The following is a 22,839-nucleotide window of genomic DNA, read 5'->3' as shown; positions in this document are numbered from 1 at the left end:
ATGTCCACTAGACTATCAAATATGATTGTTAGCGGATCGTATCGTTTGGAACATAACGAAAAATTTATAATCCAATTACAACATGAATTTCATATGAGTTGGCCACTCTACATTGAATACACTATGGGTATCTATAGTTCAATCAGATATCTACCATTGGATCCGATTATCAATATTACCGAAACATTTGATTGGCCAGTTTGGCTATTACTGGTCCTGATGGCAACCCTATTTGCCTGGTTAGATAGGTATCGTAGTAGTAGTAGTAGTAGTAGTAGTAGTGGTCAATTAGCTGGCAACCCTACTACTACTACTATGTTAATACAAAAAACTATTATTAGCATGATAAATTATTTGCTGATGTATTTCAAGCCATTATTAAATCAATTAGAGATTAAAAAATATTTAACTGGATACTTTATCATATGGATGCTAAGTGTACTACCTATTAGTTTATTATTGAAAAATGATTTGTATTCAAATATGATAAATAAGTATTGAATTTTATTTATTTTTTTTTATTTTTAATAATATATATATATATAGAGTATGTTTCAATAAAAAATATTTAGTTTTAAAAATTTAAAAATTAATTTTATTAATTAAAAAGATTTATTTATTTATTTTTGAGTTAAATAATTTTATTATTATTATTATTTTAAGTAAAATAACTAAAATTTGGATTAATTTTAAACTTAATGATTATTATATTTTTTATAAAAACAAATAATAATTTAATAAATTTTTTTCTATTTAACAAAAAAATAAATAATAATAATTAATAATAGGAAACAACTTTATTATAATACAATCGATGATATTATTAATTGTAAACAATGTCAAGTTTATACAATGGACTATAATCTATGGCAATTTAATAATTACGATAACAAAATTGATCATGATGATACTAGTAATAATAATAATAATGCAGATGAGCATGCTAAATTTTCAAAACTTAGACAAATGTTGCACGAAACAAATTCAATTGATAATCTAAAATCAATGATGTCGACATTTGTAACCAATGATTTCGATGGCTATCTATTGGATAAGGTATTCATTGAGGAACTGTATCTGTTTGATTCGTTATACAATATTGGTAAACGTATGTTTACCATGCACCTGGGTCAACAATTGTTTCCCATGTATGTCATACCATGCTATTATGATAAACGTTTTGCATATAAAAATCAATTACGTCAATTGTAAGTATATAAATAATGTGTATGTGTATGTGTATGTGTATGTGTATGTGTATGTGTATGTGTATGTGTATGTGTATGTGTATGTGTATGTGTATGTGTATGTGTATGTGTATGTGTATGTGTATGTGTATGTGTATGTGTATGTGTATGTGTATGTGTATGTGTATGTGTATGTGTATGTGTATGTGTATGTGTATGTGTATGTGTATGTGTATGTGTATGTGTATGTGTATGTGTATGTGTATGTGTATGTGTATGTGTATGTGTATGTGTATGTGTATGTGTATGTGTATGTGTATGTGTATGTGTATGTGTATGTGTATGTGTATGTGTATGTGTATGTGTATGTGTATGTGTATGTGTATGTGTATGTGTATGTGTATGTGTATGTGTATGTGTATGTGTATGTGTATGTGTATGTGTATGTGTATGTGTATGTGTATGTGTATGTGTAATTTTATTTATTTTTTTAAACAAAATTAACCTAGATCACAACAATTTATGGAATCAGCCCTAATTGATGAACTAAGCAAACGTTTGATGACATATATTAGCCAATCATTGACTTCAACGCTTGAAAATAGCGGCATAACTATTGGCAACAAATTGCATGTCTATTATAATATAATTAATAATTATAATAAAAATTTTAATCAAAATTATAAATTTGACTTGGCTCAATTAGATTTCAAACAATTTGTATCGTTGTTAAAATTTCAAAGTTATTCCCTAATAGTTTGTACCTTGGTATTTATTTTAGAATTATTTTCTATTAAATCAATTGTTAATTAATTAATTATTTATTTTTAAAAAAATACATTTATTTTATAATTACTAAAATTCAATAGTAAACTAATAATAATAATTACTTATTAAAAAAATCAATAGATAGTATTACTAATAGTATTTTTTTATTATTAATACAATTAAATTAAAATATTTAGTATTAGTATTAATTATAATAAATAAATATAAGTTTTATTAATAATAATAATATATTTTTTTGCTTTATAATGATTGTAATATTTATATATATAATAAATGTAAAAAATTAATATATATAATATAAAATACTTTATTAATTAATTAAATAATTTTATAAAATATTTATTTGTCATGATTATTGTATTCATAATTATTATCATTATTAGTAAAGTATATATAAAAAACACAAATATTAATAAATATATTTTTTTATATGTATTTAATATTTAATTAAAAAAAATTATCTAAAAATCAAATAATAAATATTTCATAATTAGTTTCAACAAAAAAAATAATGTTATTTTCATTAGTATTATTAGTATCAATACAATTGTTGTTATATAATGTTAATAATATATTCAGCATTGACTACAATGACATCAATACAACAACAACAACAAAAACAATATCGATGACAATACGGGGACAGTCGGTTCAAGTGCTAAACACAACTGTCCATCAATTTTTAGGCATACCATACGCCAGACCACCGATCGGTGAGTTAAGGTTTGCCAAACCGGTGCCAATCAGTAGCGATGATAACTCTCATAATACTAATGTAAAGTATTTATTATTGATATATAAATATATATTTTTAAAAAAAATAATAACTAAATATTTTAATAATTAAAAAAAATCAAAAAATATATAAATTATTTATAATTAAAAAAAAATATATAATAATTATCTACAATTCTAAACAATAATCATATATAATAATACAAATAATAACTAATAAATTTTGTTTATTTTAAAACATTTAATTAATTATTTATTTATTACAACAAAAAATAAATAAATTATTTATTTATAATTAAAAAAATTAATAACTAATAATTATCTACTATTCTGAACAATAATTATATATATAATAACAAATAAATTTTGTTTTTTTAAAACATTTAATTAATTATTTATTTATTACAACAAAAAATAAATAAATTATTTATTTATAATTAAAAAAATTAATAACTAATAATTATCTACTATTCTGAACAATAATTATATATATATAATAACAAATAAATTTTGTTTTTTTAAAACATTTAATTAATTATTTGTTTATTACAACAAAAAATAAATAAATAATTAATTTATAATTAAAAAATATATATATAATAATTATCTACTATTCTAAACAATAATCATTTAAAAGTTATAATAATAATAACTAATAAATTTTGTTTTTTTTATTTAAAAAACAACATTTAATTATTTATTTTTTTCACAAACAAAAAAAACACTAATAGACTGTATTAGACTGTATTGAACCGAAACCCGTATGCATACAACCACCTGAGCACCTGGATCCCGGATCATCGATGAGCGAAGATTGTCTCTATTTAAACATCTATACACCCCTGGTTAGGACAGGTATGGGCGTACTAAATACGGGCGGACTGTTACCGGTAATGGTTTGGCTGCACGGCGGTTGGCTAAGCATGGGATCGGCCATTGCATATGACGGCAGCTCACTGGCCACCGAACAGGTAGTAGTGGTCACTGTTGGCTATCGGTTGGGTGTATTGGGATTTTTCTATGCCGGTGATGATGACCACCAATCAGCATCATCGGCAGCACCGGGTAATCAAGGTTTCTACGATCAACTACTAGCCATCCAATGGATCCGTCAGAACATACATGTGTTTGGCGGCGACAGTCAATTGATGACCATATTTGGCGAATCGGCCGGCAGTTGGTCAGTATCGGCACATATTGTATCGCCACTATCTGGTGGTGGACTGTTTCGGCGGGCAATTATGCAAAGCGGTGCACTCATGTGGAACCGCGGGCTACCAGTGCTCACCAAATCCGAGGCATTAGCCAAAACCATGACTATTGGCCGGTCGTTGAACTGTACACCCGATACTACTAATAGTGCCGACAATTACCGGCTGCTAAACTGTTTGCGCAATGTTTCCGTCGACCAATTGTTACCGTTTTGGCCACATTTTAGTCGTCCGCTTACGGGAACCGAATTTTTGCCTACCAGTGCTCAGCAGGCATTCGATGCCAACAGTGTCGACACTGTTGTCGATCTGTTAGCCGGTGTTACAGCCAATGAGGGAACGTTTTTCCGACACGATTTCTGGCCACTGGACAACTATACGGTAACAGTGGATGACTTTATCCGAGCAGTCAATCGTACGGACGAACAGTTTCCCGGTATAGACATCCGGTTAGTGGTCGACCACTATCTACGGGGACATCGGAACGACAGTTCAGGACAACAGTTAAGACAAGCGTTTTATCAGTTTTACGGTGACATCGGCTTTATATGTCCGACCTATTTGTTTGCTAAAGAAATGGCCACTAAAAACAAACCCGTATTATCCCGAACTACCGGTTCTACCATTGGTAGTGGTGGTGGTGGTAGTCGTAATAATAATGTCTATTTCTATGAGCTAACCTACCAGTGCTCGCAATGGTCTCGCAGTATCCATTGCCCCGATGATGGCCAACAGGTTTGCCATATGTCTGATATACCTTTTGTGTTTGGCCTACCATTCCTGACACCGGCTAAGCCTATGTGTAGGACACCTACCGATGCCTTATTCAGCAGATATCTGATGAAATTGTGGACCAATTTTGCTAAATATGGGTAAAAATTAAAAAAAATTAGTTTTATTATTATTTTTTGATTATATACACTATATAATAGTTTTAATTAAAACTTTTAGTTAATTATAAATACAATTATTTTTAAAAAATTTATTTTTTTTAGTAAACCAGATATTAATGCTGATAACAATCAATGGCCACAAATGTTACATAATTTTAATGATAATAATAATAATAATAATAATAATAATAATAGTTTATTGAATGAAACAATTGTTTTTGTTAAACAATTAAATCCCCGGTCAATGTTTACGGGAAATTTCGGGGACAGCCAGTCGTTGGGGAACCCGTACGGGAAAACGTGCGATACGTTTTGGCGCAACTATTTTCAAATAGACAAACCAACCCCAACCCCAACCCCACCCCCACCAGCACACCCACACACACCCCATAAACCTAGTTCATCAAATCGTATTCAACTGGATCATTTTAGTTTATTTATTACTACTACTATAGTACTAATTGCTCTTTACATAAAATTATAAATAAATAAATAAATAAATAAATTAAATAAATAAATAAATAAATAAATAAATAAATAAATTTTTATAAAATTTAAATAATTATTATTTAAATTAAAATTATATATAAATAAAAAATAATAGAAAATAAAATAAATATTATATATTCAATATATATATATATAAATAAATAAATAAATAATTTATTAAATATTTTAATCAATAAATAAATAAATAAATTTTTAAATCAATTATATAAATAAATAAATAAATAATTATATGCTTGATATATGTATTGAATAAATAAATGTTGAATGTTATAAATTGAATATTTTGCTAAATAATCCAATAAATAAATAAATAAATAAATATAACAAATGAATAAATGTTATAATAAATAAATAAATAAATCTATATAATTGAAATTAAATAAATAAATAAATAAATAAATAAATAAATAAATAAATAGTAAATAAATAAATAAATAAATAAATAAATAAATAAATAAATAAATAAATTGATTTTGTATTTGTGTCCGATTATAATCAATTTTAACATAAATAAATAAATAAATAAATAAATAAATAAATAAATAAATAAATAAATAAATAAATAAATAAATAAATAAATAAATAAATAAATAAATAAATAAATAAATAAATAAATAAATAAATAAATAAATAAATAAATAAATAAATAAATAAATAAATAAATAAATAAATAAATAAATAAATAAATAAATAAATAAATAAATAAATAAATAAATAAATAAATAATAAATAAATAAATAAATAAATAAATAAATAAATAAATAAATAAATAAATAAATAAATAAATAAATAAATAAATAAATAAATAAATAAATAAATAAATAAATAAATAAATAAATAAATAAATAAATAAATAAATAAATAAATAAATAAATAAATAAATAAATAAATAAATAAATAAATAAATAAATAAATAAATAAATAAATAAATAAATAAATAAATAAATAAATAAATAAATAAATAAATAAATAAATAAATAAATAAATAAATAAATAAATAAATAAATAAATAAATAAATAAATAAATAAATAAATAAATAAATAAATAAATAAATAAATAAATAAATAAATAAATAAATAAATAAATAAATAAATAAATAAATAAATAAATAAATAAATAAATAAATAAATAAATAAATAAATAAATAAATAAATAAATAAATAAATAAATAATAGAATTTTTATGAAAATTTAAATTATTATTATTTCAATTAAAATTATATATAAATAGAAATTAATAGAAAATAAAATAAATATTATATATTCAATATATATATATATAAATTAGTTATACAATAATTTATTACTTATTTTAATCAATGAAATTACCCAATAGTTTGAATTTTTGATTCAATTATATAAGTTTATAGACTAAATGATTATATGCTTGATATATGTATTGAAGCTGTTATTAATGTTGAATGTTATGCATTGAATATTTTGCTATCAATTATCCAACCGATTAGCTAAACTAGTATAACAATTGACATAATTGTTATAATATTTACTATTTATATCTATATAATTGATTTAAAAAAATTTCTTGTCGTCGACAATAGCAATTGAAATTGTTTCACCAATAGTAAATAGTTTCTATTAAATTCATCATAATTGATCATGGTAGCTAATTGATTTTGTATTTGTGTCCGATTATAATCAATTTTAACAAACTTATCAAATAGTTTGCTATTAGATTGAAGTACAGATTGAAGTTTATCCAAACATACGGTCAGTGCCGGTAACTGTTGACGATTATATTTAATCAAACCATACGATCGTATAGTTGTTATACGAAAAATAGTTGAAACAAATCGTTAGGAAAGTCCAGATAAATGCTGGAAAACATACGCTAGCTATAAATAATTTTATTAATTTGACCATGATCAAATCTAAAATATAATAAATTAATTAATTTAAAAAATGATAGTAATGTTAATATTACTGTTTAATTATATATTGTTGAAATTATATAGTAATATAACATAATTAGATTATTAGTTAATAATAATTAACTATAAAATTTTTATTTTAGTTACAATATTTTATTTTAATTAAATTAATTGGTTAAATTAAAAATCTTACTTACATAAAATTAAATTATTACTAGATTGTAATTAATTAAACAAAATAAATGTAAATTACCAAAAAAAACTTAATTAAATTCAATCAACTTAGTTAATATAATAAGTGAAAATTAACTTGATAACTTATATTTTACCAAAAATTGAAATAATATTAACTGAAATGTCAAAAATATTATTTATTATTCACTAAATTTATTAACTAATATCAAAATTATACTGTATTTTGTAAGTTTATTTTACATAATAATAATCTTAATAATGTACTTATTTAAAAAATAAATAAAATATAACAAATATATTTATAATAACTATAGTATATTAAAACTTTATTTTTTTATAACTTATATTTATTTATTTTTATTTTATTATAAAGTTAAATTTATATATTTACTATGATAATAAATGTGTATAATAAGTAAATGTACTTATTTAAAAAATAAAAAATATTTGAGTAAATAAATATGTTAATTAATATATATATATATATTAATTATTGTATCATATTATATAAAGTTATATAGATTTATTTTAATTTTTTTATAATAATATTTTTGTTTAATTTTATTATTGAAAACATTTCCAGTAATAGTGGGATTATTAACAGTTTTATTATAGATATTTTTTAATCAAAAAAAAACAAGTAAAACAAATTACTATTAAAATTATTTTATTTTATTTTTATTTTGAATAAAAGTGTTTATATTATAATAACAATAATAATAAATATTACTTTTTATTATAATAATTATACAAATTTTATCAAATAATAAATACAGTTTTTAGTGTCAATAATAAAATATAAAAATATCATTATTATTAACTAATAATTTTTTTTAGATAAAAAAAAGTAAACTATATATAAAATAAAAAAAATTATTATTCTAATATATTAAATCCAATTAATTATATAAAATAAAAAAATTTTACATTATAATTTTACATTAAATAAACAAATTTTTGATAAAATTTTAGAATATTATATTAATTTTTTAAAATAATTAATTTTTAAAATATTTAATCAATTATTTGAAATAGTAGTCAATGGACTAACTTTAGTATTATTGTGATGTCTATTATTATTATTATTATTATAATTAATAATTGTTGTCTTTTTATTCAATAAATTTAATTGTAAATAATTGTAAGTATAGTTAATTAGCTTAATTAATTGTTTGACAATTATATTGGTTAACATTAACAATGATAAACCAAAATACATAAATTTATTAAAAAAATAACCTTGCCACTTTGAACTAATATTTTTATGATTATTTGTATGATACTATAATATAATATAAATGTATTTTATATTTTTAATTTTTATACTAAAAATAATTTAATTCACTATTTTAATTAAACATTTTTTACTTATTTTTAAAAATTTATATATATTATAAAGTTCAAATTATATTTGTATTATCATAATAAATGTGAATAATAATTAATGTAATTATTTAAAAAATAATATTTGATTAAATAAATATGTTAACAAAAATATATATGTATATTTATTTTTTCATATTTATAAAATTAGATTGATTAAGTTTATTTAAGTTTATATATTTTTATAATTGTAATTTTAATAATATTGTAATATATTTATTTTTAACTAACTTAAATATAAAAAAAAAATATTTATAAAATTTTTTATTCATAATATTTTATGCTTTAATTGTTTAATTATATATAGTATTGTATAGTAATAAATATAGTATTATATTATTTTCATTAATAATTTACATGTTCAAACAATAGACTTATAACTAGTGTCTATTTTTTGTATGTGTAATCTTTTCTTAATATAATTTTTTATAATAATTTTTTTACTTTATATTGAAAAAATATTTTAATCATTAATATTATAAATCATTTTTATTTAGTATTGTATAATTAATCAAAATAATTATGCAATTAATTGTTTGCAATTATTACTATTACTATCGTTAATATTATAATTCAAGTAATATTTTTTATTAAAATATTAATAATTGATTTTATATATGAATTTCGATTTCACTTTTAGTTCCATATGTTTATAAAATTATTATTATTATATATATATATACACTATATATTATAGTTGTTATTAGTATTTAGTATTTTATTAATTTACGCCAATTTTGAAATATATACCAATTATAACATAAATATTTTAATTTGAGCTAATATTTCAACACAAATTTACTATACATATGTATGTCTATGTATGTGTATGCGTGTATATATATATATATATATATATATATATATATATATATATATGAATTATATAAAATTAAGTTATTATATAGATTTTAGTTAATTTTAAAACCACATTTAATCAATGTATTAAATTACTTTAAATAATTAATACATTGTGTAATACATTTAAAAAAAATAATTTGTAATAATAAAATTTATTTCAATCATTTAAAGTCTAACTATTGATAAGTATAACTAAAAATTATTGATAATGCATATGAAAGTTATAATTCTATTAGTTTTTATAACTATTGTATTCATTGATTATTATGATATGAAATCAGGTACTATTACTATTACTATTACTATTACTATTACTATTACTATTACTATTACTATTACTATTACTATTACTATTACTATTACTATTACTATTACTATTACTATTACTATTACTATTACTATTACTATTACTATTACTATTACTATTACTATTACTATTACTATTACTATTACTATTACTATTACTATTACTATTACTATTACTATTACTATACTATTACTATTACTATTACTATTACTATTACTATTACTATTACTATTACTATTACTATTACTATTACTATTACTATTACTATTACTATTACTATTACTATTACTATTACTATTACTATTACTATTACTATTACTATTACTATTACTATTACTATTACTATTACTATTACTATTACTATTACTATTACTATTACTATTACTATTACTATTACTATTACTATTACTATTACTATTACTATTACTATTACTATTACTATTACTATTACTATTACTATTACTATTACTATTACTATTACTATTACTATTACTATTACTATTACTATTACTATTACTATTACTATTACTATTACTATTACTATTACTATTACTATTACTATTACTATTACTATTACTATTACTATTACTATTACTATTACTATTACTATTACTATTACTATTACTATTACTAATAATAATAACTTTTTTAAAATAAATATTTTAGATAATATACCAACTATGACAACCAGCAATCCTATAAAGAAAATAAGATTAAATGGTAAATGTAAAAAGCGTGAGCAATGCGAAAGTGGTAATTGCGTTAATAAAAGATGTGACATTGATCATTCCTCCAAAGGCTTACTAACACCTTAAAAATTTTTTAATGATAATAGAAATAAAATTAATACTAAAAAAWAAAAAATAAGACTATTTATAATAAATTTCTAAAGATTTTCAAAATTATTTAATTTTATATTTATTTATTAACTGCTATATGTATTATTTGCAATGTTTGCGAACCATTAGCTTACAAATAAAAACTAGAATAGCTAGAATAAAATTTCAATTCAATAAGTTTATAGCTCTATCAAAATTCTATCAAAAAAAACTCCATTTAATAAATGTGATTTTTCATAAATTTAAAACAACATAAAAAAATTTTCAAAAATTTAAAAATAAACTTTACTTTAACTAAATTATCAATTTAAGCTCTATAAATTTGCAATTAAAATTTTATTCTAGCACTTATAGTTTTAGTATGGGCTTAGTGTTTTTGCAAACATCGCGTGATAAATTTGATCACATGATAAAAATTTTAACTTTTTAAATAATGTATAATATCACGTATAAAATAAACTTAAAATAAACAGTATGTTATATAGTATTATTATTATTACTCATAAATATTAATAATAATTTAAATCAAGTTTTTTAAGTAAGTTTTAAAGTTTTAAGTATTTTGATAACATATTTAAATATAATTATTATAAATATAACTAAGAATCTAATTATTAATAAGCAAAAAAAATAATATGTATTAATATTATTTATATTAATAAATTAGATATAAAACAATTATTAATTGATAATAATTAAATATATATATCTTTTATATATTATTTTTTATTAAAACACTTACATATAAATAGTATTGAACCGCAAATAACATAGGGTGTAACCAGTTTAGCCCGGCGCTCACTAGTAGTAATACATATTAAACTGGTTATATGGTCAACAGCTAACTGATGCTGATGATGATGACGACTATCAAGGACAGTTAGTTTATAAGCTAAAGAATTATGACTACTGTCCATAGTATGCACCAGGTGTAGCTGCTGCTGATGGTGGTGATCAACCTCCAGTTCGCCAGTCAGATAGGGTGCATCAATCAATGGTCCCAAACTGGCACCTATACGATACATCAACTGTGATACAAATAGTACCAGTTCCGATTTATCCGTCCACAGTTCAATCAGCCAAACATTGTAGCAGTAGTCCAGGCACCGGCACCCATACCAAATATAAATGCACACAAATAGTATTGCCATAATCGGCTGCAATAGGGAACCGATATGGTTGCCGATGCCATCAATACCAGTAATATGACAACAAATAGTTGCCTGTTTATGTAATTATATACTAGGCCAGCTTGATAATAATAATAAATTGAAAAGTTAGCATGCTAATTAATTTTTTTTATGTAATTAATAAATAGTTTACATAATGTCCCGGTCACGTGACCGGCTGCCTGTACTGTTGAATACAGTGATACCAATTGTAGGCTAGTATTCAATGTATATTTAAAATCAATAAATGCCGGCCCAACCGATGATGAACAAATTGTCTAGGTTATTTTTTTAAAATAATTTAATCAACAAAAAATATAGATACATAAATAAATAAATAAAATTTTATATTTATAATTAAATATAATTGTAATATATATACTTTAGTTATAAAAATTAGTTTTTAAAATTCAACTACTACTACTAATAATAATTATTATTATAATGATATAATAATTTACTGATAAGTCAGACACAATTAACGACAACCTCATTAACACTTGTCGACCATTGATCCGGCTGTCCGTACTGGCACTGGTAGCTATGACACTGGCCTCCATTAGTTCAATTGAACAGGTATATTTTAATTTTGCCAGTACCTATTTCCAGTACATACCCGCACACATACCCGCACACATACCCGCACACATACCCGCACACATACCCGCACACATACCCGCACACATACCCGCACACATACCCGCACACATACCCGCACACATACCGGCACACAATGCAGCCATTATATCATCGGCACTAAGCATATCGTATACCTTGAGTCAAGTACTGAACTTTTTCATAGCCATCAAAGTGTCGACAAAATATATGATTGCCTATCACTATGTGTTTACATTTATAGCTATGTTGGCACTGGTATGTATAACACCTTATTTATATACAATATTTATATATATTGTAGCGGAATAATAATAGATCACTTAAAACAATAGTAAATGTACTCAAATTATATATTTATTACAAATTATGTATCTGTTTTGACAGCAGTGTTAAATACATAGTAATATATGAGATTTGTATTCCCATTGAAATAACATTAACGGCATATTTAGTAATAGAAAACACGGGTTTAGTATACCCATAGAAAATACATAAGCGGCACATTTACTATTATAATTATGCCATAGAAATAACATTAGCTATACTTTAACATACAAACATATAGGTTTAGTTTGTGACACGTATAGTGTCAGTAAATGTAGTGACGCACTTGCGTTTCAGTGAATACTATTTAACCATTGGTTTAAACATTTTATATACAGGGGTTAACAAGGGTTTTTGTTTCATATACTTTAACATTAATGAATTAATTAATTTCTAAGCGCACTTGTGTATTGTATTTTAATGCAAATGAGAATTTGCCTTTAGGTGGTAGTGTGCGACTGATCAAAAATAGGCAGAGTTTGAATTAACCAATAAGAGCAAAGTAGTAGTATATGTAAAAGTTGTCATCAAATATGAATGCAGAGTTTAACAGTTTGCGCGCGCAATAGGCAGTGGCTTATGCAGCGATCAGACTGCTGAGCTCTCAGTCGAGCGAAATGCTCGACAGAGGTTGTCTTACTCTTGAACTGGTCGGTTGCCGTCACTTCACTCCGCAATACACTGTAGTGTATTGTAATACATTGTATTAGTATTATTTTATATGTTTTATTAATAAACTCGGTTTTGGTTATAAGTCCCGAGTAAGTCATTTGGGCCTTTGGCCCGTACTTTCTCTCTTCTCTCTCTCTCTCTCTCTATCTCTCTCTTGCTTTCTCTCTTCTCTTCATCTACGGGCTCCCTTGCCGTGTCAGTCGTGTGTCCCTTTCCCGTGTCCAACACCACCACCTCAACACATTGGCCGACAACACCGCTCAGCTCTTTGGCCGATACAGCACCGCTCAACACTTGGGTCGACACAGCACCGCTCAACATTTTGGCCATCACAGCACCGCTCATCACGTTTGGCTAATCATAGCCATCACCGCTCAACGCCAGATCCATACTGTGGTCGCAGATGTCCTCAACAACATAGGTGTTGGTGCCGTCTCAACACTAGGACCGACAACACTTTGGTGCCGATAACGTCGAGTCAGCACCGGACACCTTAAGCAACCTATCCAACCGTTTCAATATATATATATTAATACAGTATTAATTGTTAATAGAAATAATAATAAGTTAGTATATTATAGTATTTTATAAATTATTAATATATTATAATGATTTTTAATTAACTATTTATTAATTAATTATTTGTATATTACCAGTATATTATTATTATTACTATTATTATTAGTAGAAGTAGCTATGCTGGCACTAGTATTTAGTATAATAATATTTGTTAATTATCTAAAAAAAATTTAGTAAAAATTAGTATATTAATAATAAACTGATTTCAAAATTTTAATTATTTATAATTATTTTTTTATATATAAAATAAAGTATTAATAATAATACAGTACTATTGAAAATAATTTAATAATTTTTTTAATAATATATTTTATAGTATAGTTTATATTATTACAATACAAGTTTATTTAATATAAATATTTTATAATTTTAATTATTACATTTATTTTCAAAAAAAAAAACAAATTTTCTTGTCACAATTACTAGAACTATTAATATATATATATATATATATATATATTGTATATCACATATTATACTTATTTTTCGGTAATATATAAACCAGGAAATGAATATATATATATATATATATATGCATATATTGATATCACTACTAATGAAAAACTTATTGTTAATTAACTAAAAAGAAAATTAAAAAAAAAGTAATAAAGCATTGTTAATCACGAAAAAATATTATTATAAAATTTACGATTATGTTATAAATATATTTTTTTATTAATAATTAGTGCATATTTTTTTTAAAAATTTTGTTTAATATACAAAATTATAAAATTGCAGATATTATATATATTTTAATATATATTAAAAATTTTTAAATTAGTTAAGGATTAATACATGTTATTTGAATTGATTTTGTATTTTTTAGACACATTTTTCTTAATTTTCTTATTTCTTTCAATAGCTATAAGTCTTTGTAGGGGACGATTAACTGTAAACAATTGTTCATCGTTTAAATTATTATTAATATTAATATTTATTTGATTGTTTGTCAATTTATTAATTATATATTTATTTTTGAATACAAATTTCAAACAAATTGCTGATAAAGATAATAATGATGTACCAAATAATATGCCAAATAATGATAATAGAAAAAATATATATTCTTCGGTTGTTATTTTTATTGATTTTTCAATTAATGTATCCGGATAACTTGATTGTTGTATTAAAATTATATATTCACTTTTTTCAGAATTCAAATCGTTTTGTCGACTTATTGTATAATAATTTTCAAAACAGTTGCGCACTGTTTTACAATTATATTCGCAGTTTTCAATTATAAATCTTCTATTTGTTTCTAATATAAATTTTTGTTTACCGCTTGTTTTATATTTTTTAGATAACGATTGCCAAAAATAATCACCAGGATAATTTTTCGATTGTTTAACTATTGAGTCAATAACACATTCGCTATAACATTGTTCATTAGTGATTTTATCATCGCATTTCCAATTTGTACCATAATTTTTAATTTTTTCAAACGACATTACCGTACGGCTATAACTTATATAAATTATATCATTTTTATCTAAATTTATACTAATTGTCTGTTTATGATTATTTTTATAAATTATGTCTGTCTGAGAGTGTATTAATATATTTAATAAATTATTAGCTATTTTAACTTTATTATCAATTACTAATTCATAAACAGTTTTTGATTGTAAATTAACCGAATTTTGTACATTTAATCTAAATGTATAGCAAATATCATCGTAACTAATTGCTTTACTAATTGATAAACTTTTATAACAATTTTCAATTTGATCATAACTATTAGTAACATTTAAAACAGTACATCGAATAAATTTTTCTAAATTTTTCATTAAAATTAATTGTTCATTTAGGTTAAAATTATTATTAAACTTATCGTAATCAAACTGGACGACCGATTTATTGGTAGCCAAATCTAAATTGTTTGATAAATATTTTTGTTTAACATTATCCGTAATCACTGTTGATTTATCCAAACATAGCGTAAGCGCTGGTATTTGTTGATTATCTATTAGATTTTGATTAGTAATAACTTCGTACGATATATATTTGTTGGTAATTTTGTAAAATTGTTGAAAAAATATTATCGAATATAAGATAAAAATAGTAATTTTACAGTATTTTTCATAATTTTTAATTTTATTATCCATATTTTTACAGTTAAGTTGATCTCAATTTTTTTTGTCTTATTATTATTATTTAAAAAATAACATTACAACTTAAATCTAGTATTAAGTTGTAATATCAAAAATATTTTGTTATAAACATATACTGTTTTAATTTAAAAAAATATATTCATAACTAGTTATATAATGTACTTTGTTTTTTTTGTTGTTGTTTTGGTATTGAATAATATCATACTATCAGTAAATGTAGAGAAAATAATAAATATTTATTTTATAATAATTTAACATTTAAATATTTTTATTTGTAGTATATATATCTATATTAAAAATATATTAGCATATCTTAGCTATATTTAAGCAACTGTATAAATTAATTTAATTAAATTTTGACCTTTTTATCTAAAATATTTTTAAATATTTTTTTTAATAATTATTTGCTATTATTTATTATTGATTATTAAAAACATTAATTATTTTCTTTTGAAATGTTAATATAATTTTTATACTGAAAATATTTATATATATATAATTTTAATTTTGTTGTTGCTAAGGTTTGTTTATTTTATTAATTTAAATAAAAAATTAATTCAATAGATTTAACTAATAATTTTGTTTTAGAAAATGTATATATGCTTATAATATTTTTTTTTTAATAAATAGTAAAAATAATAATTTTATATAAATTTTTTTTATTAATTTAAAAATGTTATAATTTGCTATTAAGATATTCATTAATTTTATTTGAGTTATTTAATAGAAATAATATTATACAATACATATAATAACATATTATTAATATTTAATAAATAATATTAATATATAATAAACATGGTAAACATTATAGCTTAAATGTATGTAATTATCGATTTGTAAATAATAAAAATAAGTTAATCACATAAAACTAAAAAAAATATTTTTAATTATTATAAAATTCAAATAATAAAACTAATTAACTAATTGTTGAAGATTTAGTAATATTATAAAAAAAAATTATTAAATAAATATTATAAAATTATATAATATAATATTATATATTAATATAAAATACATGTTTTTTCAATCATTTAGTTTGTGTCTTTAAAATTTATTTAATTATAAAAATCGATTAAAAAATATCTTAGTTTTATTCTATTATTCATATTTAGTTTAGTTGAATATAATTTTCTAAATTATTAATAATATAAAAATAACATTAAAACTTAATCCTACTATTTAGTTATGTTATATAAGATATAAATCTATTTTAATTATATACAGTTATTATTAAAAAATTTTTATATAAATATACAGTATACTTATAGATGTACTAAATGTGCTTAGTAGTTTTTTGTTGTTGATTTTGATTGAATAATATACTATGAGAAAAAGTAGAAAAATAATTGATAAATATAATATATTTTATTCAACATTTAAATAGTTTAGTAATATATTTTTACTATATTTAAACAATTTTATAATTTAAAAAATATATTTAAATTTTAACCTTTTTAATTAAAATATTTTTTATTTAATAATTATTAGCTATTATTTATTTATTGATTGTTAACGTATACTAAGTATTTTTTTAAAGGTTAATATTATTATACTAATAATATATAAATATATTTATGTATAGTTATAACATGATAAATTTATTTTATATGTTAATTTAATTAATTTCTAAAATTGAATTATTATTATAAATTTTTGTTGTTCTAAGGTATTTTTTTAGATAATTAAAATAAAATTTTATAAATCTAACTAATAATTTTTTAAATAATATACCTGTTTAAATTATTTGACAATTTTATTTTTCAGTAAATAATAAGCTTATTATATCAGTTAGTTTTTTTATAAATTTATAAATTTTTAATATTCTAACCTAACCTAACCTAACCTAACCTAACCTAACCTAACCTAACCTAACCTAACCTAAGGAAATATATATATATATTGATAAACATTTAAAATTTAGCATTTTGTTTTTAAAAATTTTATTATATATAATTTATTATATTAAATAAAACAAATAAAAAGTAAATAAGTAAATAGAAACAAAATTTAAATTGTAATAATATTTTTTTATATAACTTTTGTTTCGAATTTATATTTTTTTAATAAATAAATTAAATAGAATAATATATTATTTTTGCAATTTTTAAAAATCTTATAATTACTTATGTAATTTAATAGTATTTAGTAAATTGTAGTATTTTGGTAATATACCCTAATTTTGTTAATTAACTAAGATTTGATTTACACTTATAATATTATTTTATATTATATATAATAATATATAACTAAGACCGGATCTCAGTTCGCGCCAAAAAATAAATTTTATTTAATAAACTTCACAGAAAAAATTTCCATATAATACCAGTTGAGAATGCTAGAAAGCATTTCCATAAGAACTCATAATCCGAATTAAAAATTAATTAAAATCAAATGATTCAGTATGACATAATAAACTATACTTTATTAATATATTATATAAAATTACTCAAATAAATTATTATATTTAATCAAAATTTAGCTTAATTTAAAAAGTATTAATTCAACCTTCATTTTTCTATTTTCTTTAAGATATAAAAATTTGTATGCTAATTCCATATCACTTATTTTGGGTAATTTAGCCGCCATTTTATATATGTTCCTAAAGATATAAAAAATTATACTAATCACTATATCTTATTTTTGAAGCTTTATTAAAATTTATACTTTAAACATTATTTTAAATTTTTTTGTATTTTGACCGCCATTTTCAGAATTTTCAATAATTGCAATTATAGACATCACACTTATATATAAATTAAAAACTATTAAATATTGTATATTTGCTTGAAATTGTTCACTTATATTGCACATATAATTTTTACATTTATTGTCATAATATTAATTATCAATAATTTTTAATAAATTGCAATCATTTGTTGTAATATTTTATTCACATCTATTAAAATAACTTATTAAACAAATTTATAATTAATTAAATTTATATTCAATGTGTTGTTTGAAATGGCGATCACTTTTATGGCACATATTTTTTGTGTGTATCTTAAATTTAAATTATATATAAGATTATAGCAAATAAAATAACATATAAGTGTGAAAAATCCTGTGACTGATATATAAAATAGACATTAATATTATTAGTCTATTTGTGTTAAAATTTTTAAAAAATATATTTATACCTGTATATCATTAATATTACATTTATATTACAACAAACAAAACACTAATTGAATTATCAGTTGGTAATGTTACAAAGTAGCATAAAAAAAATAAATAAAAATATATTTTTTAATAAGTACATAGTTCAAAGTACTTATAAGTGTTTTTTAATATTTTATTTTTGATTTGTACCATTTTATAAAATATATATATATGAATACCTATTATACTAATAATATTTTTTTTTAAATTTTATATTATGTTTTCTAGTATAATAGTTTAATATATATACGCTAATTAAATTTTAATGATATAATAACATAATGTAAAGTTTTTTATTATCTATTATCTATGTATAATAATAATAATAATTATAATAGATTGTTATTCATAATATTTTTATAATATCGTAAACAACAATATCATTAGTAAAAAAAATATAATTAGTATTTTAATAAATATAATAACAAAATACTCAAAAAAATGGATTTATAGAAATAACATATTAACTATTTATTTTATAAATATAGATTTGAAAATTTGAAAATTCAGTTAATAGTTTTTTGTTGTTGTAAAATATAAGTTATCAAGTTATATTTTTAATTTATTATACTAACTAAGTTGATTATATTTAAATATTATTTTATTTTGGTAATTTACATTTATTTTGTTTAATTAATACAAAATAGTAACTTATTTATTTATTTTTTATGTAAAAAAAATTTACATTTACAAAATTAATAAAATATTACTTGTTAGAGCAATATTTATAAAAAAAAATATTAGAAAATTTATATAAAAATTTAAACTTTATTAGTACTAACTACTAGTATAATTATGTTTAAAATTACTAAATTATAAAAAAATAATAACATTACTATTATTTTAAATTATTATATTTTAGATATGATCATGGTCAACTTAACAAAATTATCGATAGCTTTCATATGTTTATCAGCTTTTATCTGGCATTTGGTTACGATTTGTTTAACTTATTTTTCGTATAACAACTATACGATTGTTTGGTTTGATTATAATCGTCAACAGTTACCGGCACTGACCGTATGTATTGATAAACTATCTGTACTTTACGATAGCAAACTGTATGATAAGTTTGTTGAAATTAACTATAATCGTAAAAAACATAATACATTTACCATGATCAATTATCATGAATTTAATGCAAACTATACTATTGGTGAACAATTTGAATTGTTTTTGTCGACAACAAAATTAAGTCAATTAATTAATTGCAAAATAATTAATACTAATAATAATAATAATAATAATAATAACAATTATGACAATTGTTATACTAGTTTAGCTAATCGTTGGGCAATTGATAGCAAAATGCTATGCATAACATTCAATATTAATAGCAGCAGTCATAATAATGCTAATAATAATAATGATCATGGTAAAACAATTCAAAAACCATTAGTTGTCTATAAACTTGAAATTGAAAACAAATACAAACTATTGGGTCATTTCATTGATTTGACAATACATTTGCCCAATGAATTGCTATACAAAACTAATCCATATATTAATAGTAATACTATTAATGAAAATGTTGGCTCAAAACGGCTATATATGGATCAATCAGATTATACGCATATATGGTTTAGACGTATATCAATGCCATCGGAACAGCTAACTGGTTGGCCCGGATTTTGTACAAATTTCATAACTAATAAACAATGTCAACTTAAATGTCAGATTAGCCAGCTAATTACTCAATCATCAGATAATACTAGTTATCCGGGTGATTATTTAAAATGGCAATCATTATCCAATGAATTCAATGATACTAGTAAATTTAGTAAAACTATTGGTACTAGTAGATTAATTGATATTGAAAACCAATGTCTAGACAAATGCAAATATACTATTGAATGTCAACATAGCTATTATCAGATTGATTTAGATAGCAAATTGTTTAATCAATTTAGTAAATCATATAATATATTTGTTAGTCAATCCCATGAACCAGATATTAACTATAAACTGATGCCCAGTATATCGTTTGCTGAATTTTTATTAACAATCGGATCACTGTTTTTAATGTATTTTGGTTTATCATTGTTTATGTTTACCAATATAATTGTCAAACAATTAATTAAGATAATAAATAATACATACAACTTAATTATATTTAATAATCAAACAACAATTAATAATAATAATAGACATCACACTAATAATAATATTAAAAACAATACTAAAGTTATTCCATTGACTACTATTTCAAATAATTAATTAATTTAAACATGTTAAAATTTAATTTTAATTTTGTTAATTTAATGTAAAATTTTTTATTTTATATAATTAATTGTATTTAATGTATTAGATTATTGCTTTATTTTGTATTTTATATATAGTTTATTTATTTTTATCTAAAAAAATTATTAGTTAGTAATCATGATATTGTTTAAAAAACTCTAAAAAACTTTATTGTATTATTATTTTATAAAAATTGTATAATTATTGATTATACTAAAAAGTAATATTAATTATTATTGTTATTATAATACTAACATTTTTATTCAAAAAATAAAATAATTTTAATAGTAATTTGTTTTACTTGTTTTTTTTTTGATTAAAAAAAATCTATAATAAAACTGTTAATAATCACACTATTATTGGTAATCTTTTCTATAATAAAATTAGATAAAAAATATAATAATTATTATTAAAACAAATATTTTTTTTTGTCAAATCTATGCCAATTGGCTGTCAAACCCCTATTTGCCTAATATATCCGAAAAATCTTAATAATAATCATCAGTTTCACACCGGTATAGACATCGAGGCAGTGGTCGACTACTATATAATAGGGGTGGGATAGGGGGGGGGGTATCGACACCTAAAAAGTTATAATATTTACTATTTAATAGTAATAATAATGATATAATAAATACTAGTAAGTAGTTAATAGATTGAATTAATAATATTAATAATTATTGTATAAATAAAATATATATACTATTTATTATTTTTTGCATTAATTATAATAATAATTATTTTTTAAAAAATTCTATTATTTATTTATTTATATTATAAAAATTTAAATAATTATTATAAAATATCTAAACATAAATAAAACTAAATCAATCTAACATTATATAATTATGATACAATAAACATATATTTTTATTAACATATTTATTTACTCGAAATATTATTTTATTTTTTAAATAAGTACATTTAATTATCATGCACATTTATTATAATAATAAATATATAAATTGAACTTTATAATAACATTAAAATAAATAAAAAAAAAGTTTAATTAAAATAATAAATTAAATTATTTACTCATTATTTATATATATCAATAGTATATAAAGATTTATTATTTTTTTAATATTATGATAATCTTAATATTTATTTAAATATAAGTTATATAAAAAAAAGTTTAATACACAAATTTATTATAAATATATT

At 20.4% G+C, this 22,839-nt stretch overlaps 1 protein-coding gene across 1 annotated transcript; it reads left to right on the top strand.

Annotated features, from left to right (window-relative positions):
* On the top strand, positions 1-4,798 carry LOC128953352 (carboxylesterase 5A-like). The gene is made up of 4 exons (XM_054298837.1): positions 1-239; positions 915-1,208; positions 2,556-2,751; positions 3,443-4,798. The coding sequence occupies exons 1-4, from the start codon at positions 1-3 to the stop codon at positions 4,796-4,798; spliced, it is 2,085 nt and encodes a 694-aa protein (XP_054154812.1).
* The last annotated feature ends 18,041 nt before the right edge of the window (positions 4,799-22,839 follow it).

Source organism: Oppia nitens, unplaced genomic scaffold (assembly GCF_028296485.1).
Source record: "Oppia nitens isolate AA-2021 unplaced genomic scaffold, nextdenovo-longstitch-racon4-pilon3 scaffold21_pilon_pilon_pilon, whole genome shotgun sequence".
NCBI lineage: Eukaryota > Metazoa > Arthropoda > Arachnida > Sarcoptiformes > Oppiidae > Oppia > Oppia nitens.
The sequence above is the reverse complement of the archived record's forward strand: the minus strand, read 5'-3'. Positions and strand labels throughout refer to the sequence as shown.

Coding starts and splice junctions, on each gene's coding strand:
- LOC128953352 (XM_054298837.1), top strand. CDS start 1: ATGTCCACTAGACTATCAAATATGATTGTTAGCGGATCGTATCGTTTG. Junction 240..914: donor ATGGCAACCCTATTTGCCTG/GTTAGATAGGTA, acceptor TGATGATACTAG/TAATAATAATAATAATGCAG. Junction 1,209..2,555: donor AAAAATCAATTACGTCAATT/GTAAGTATATAA, acceptor TAATATATTCAG/CATTGACTACAATGACATCA.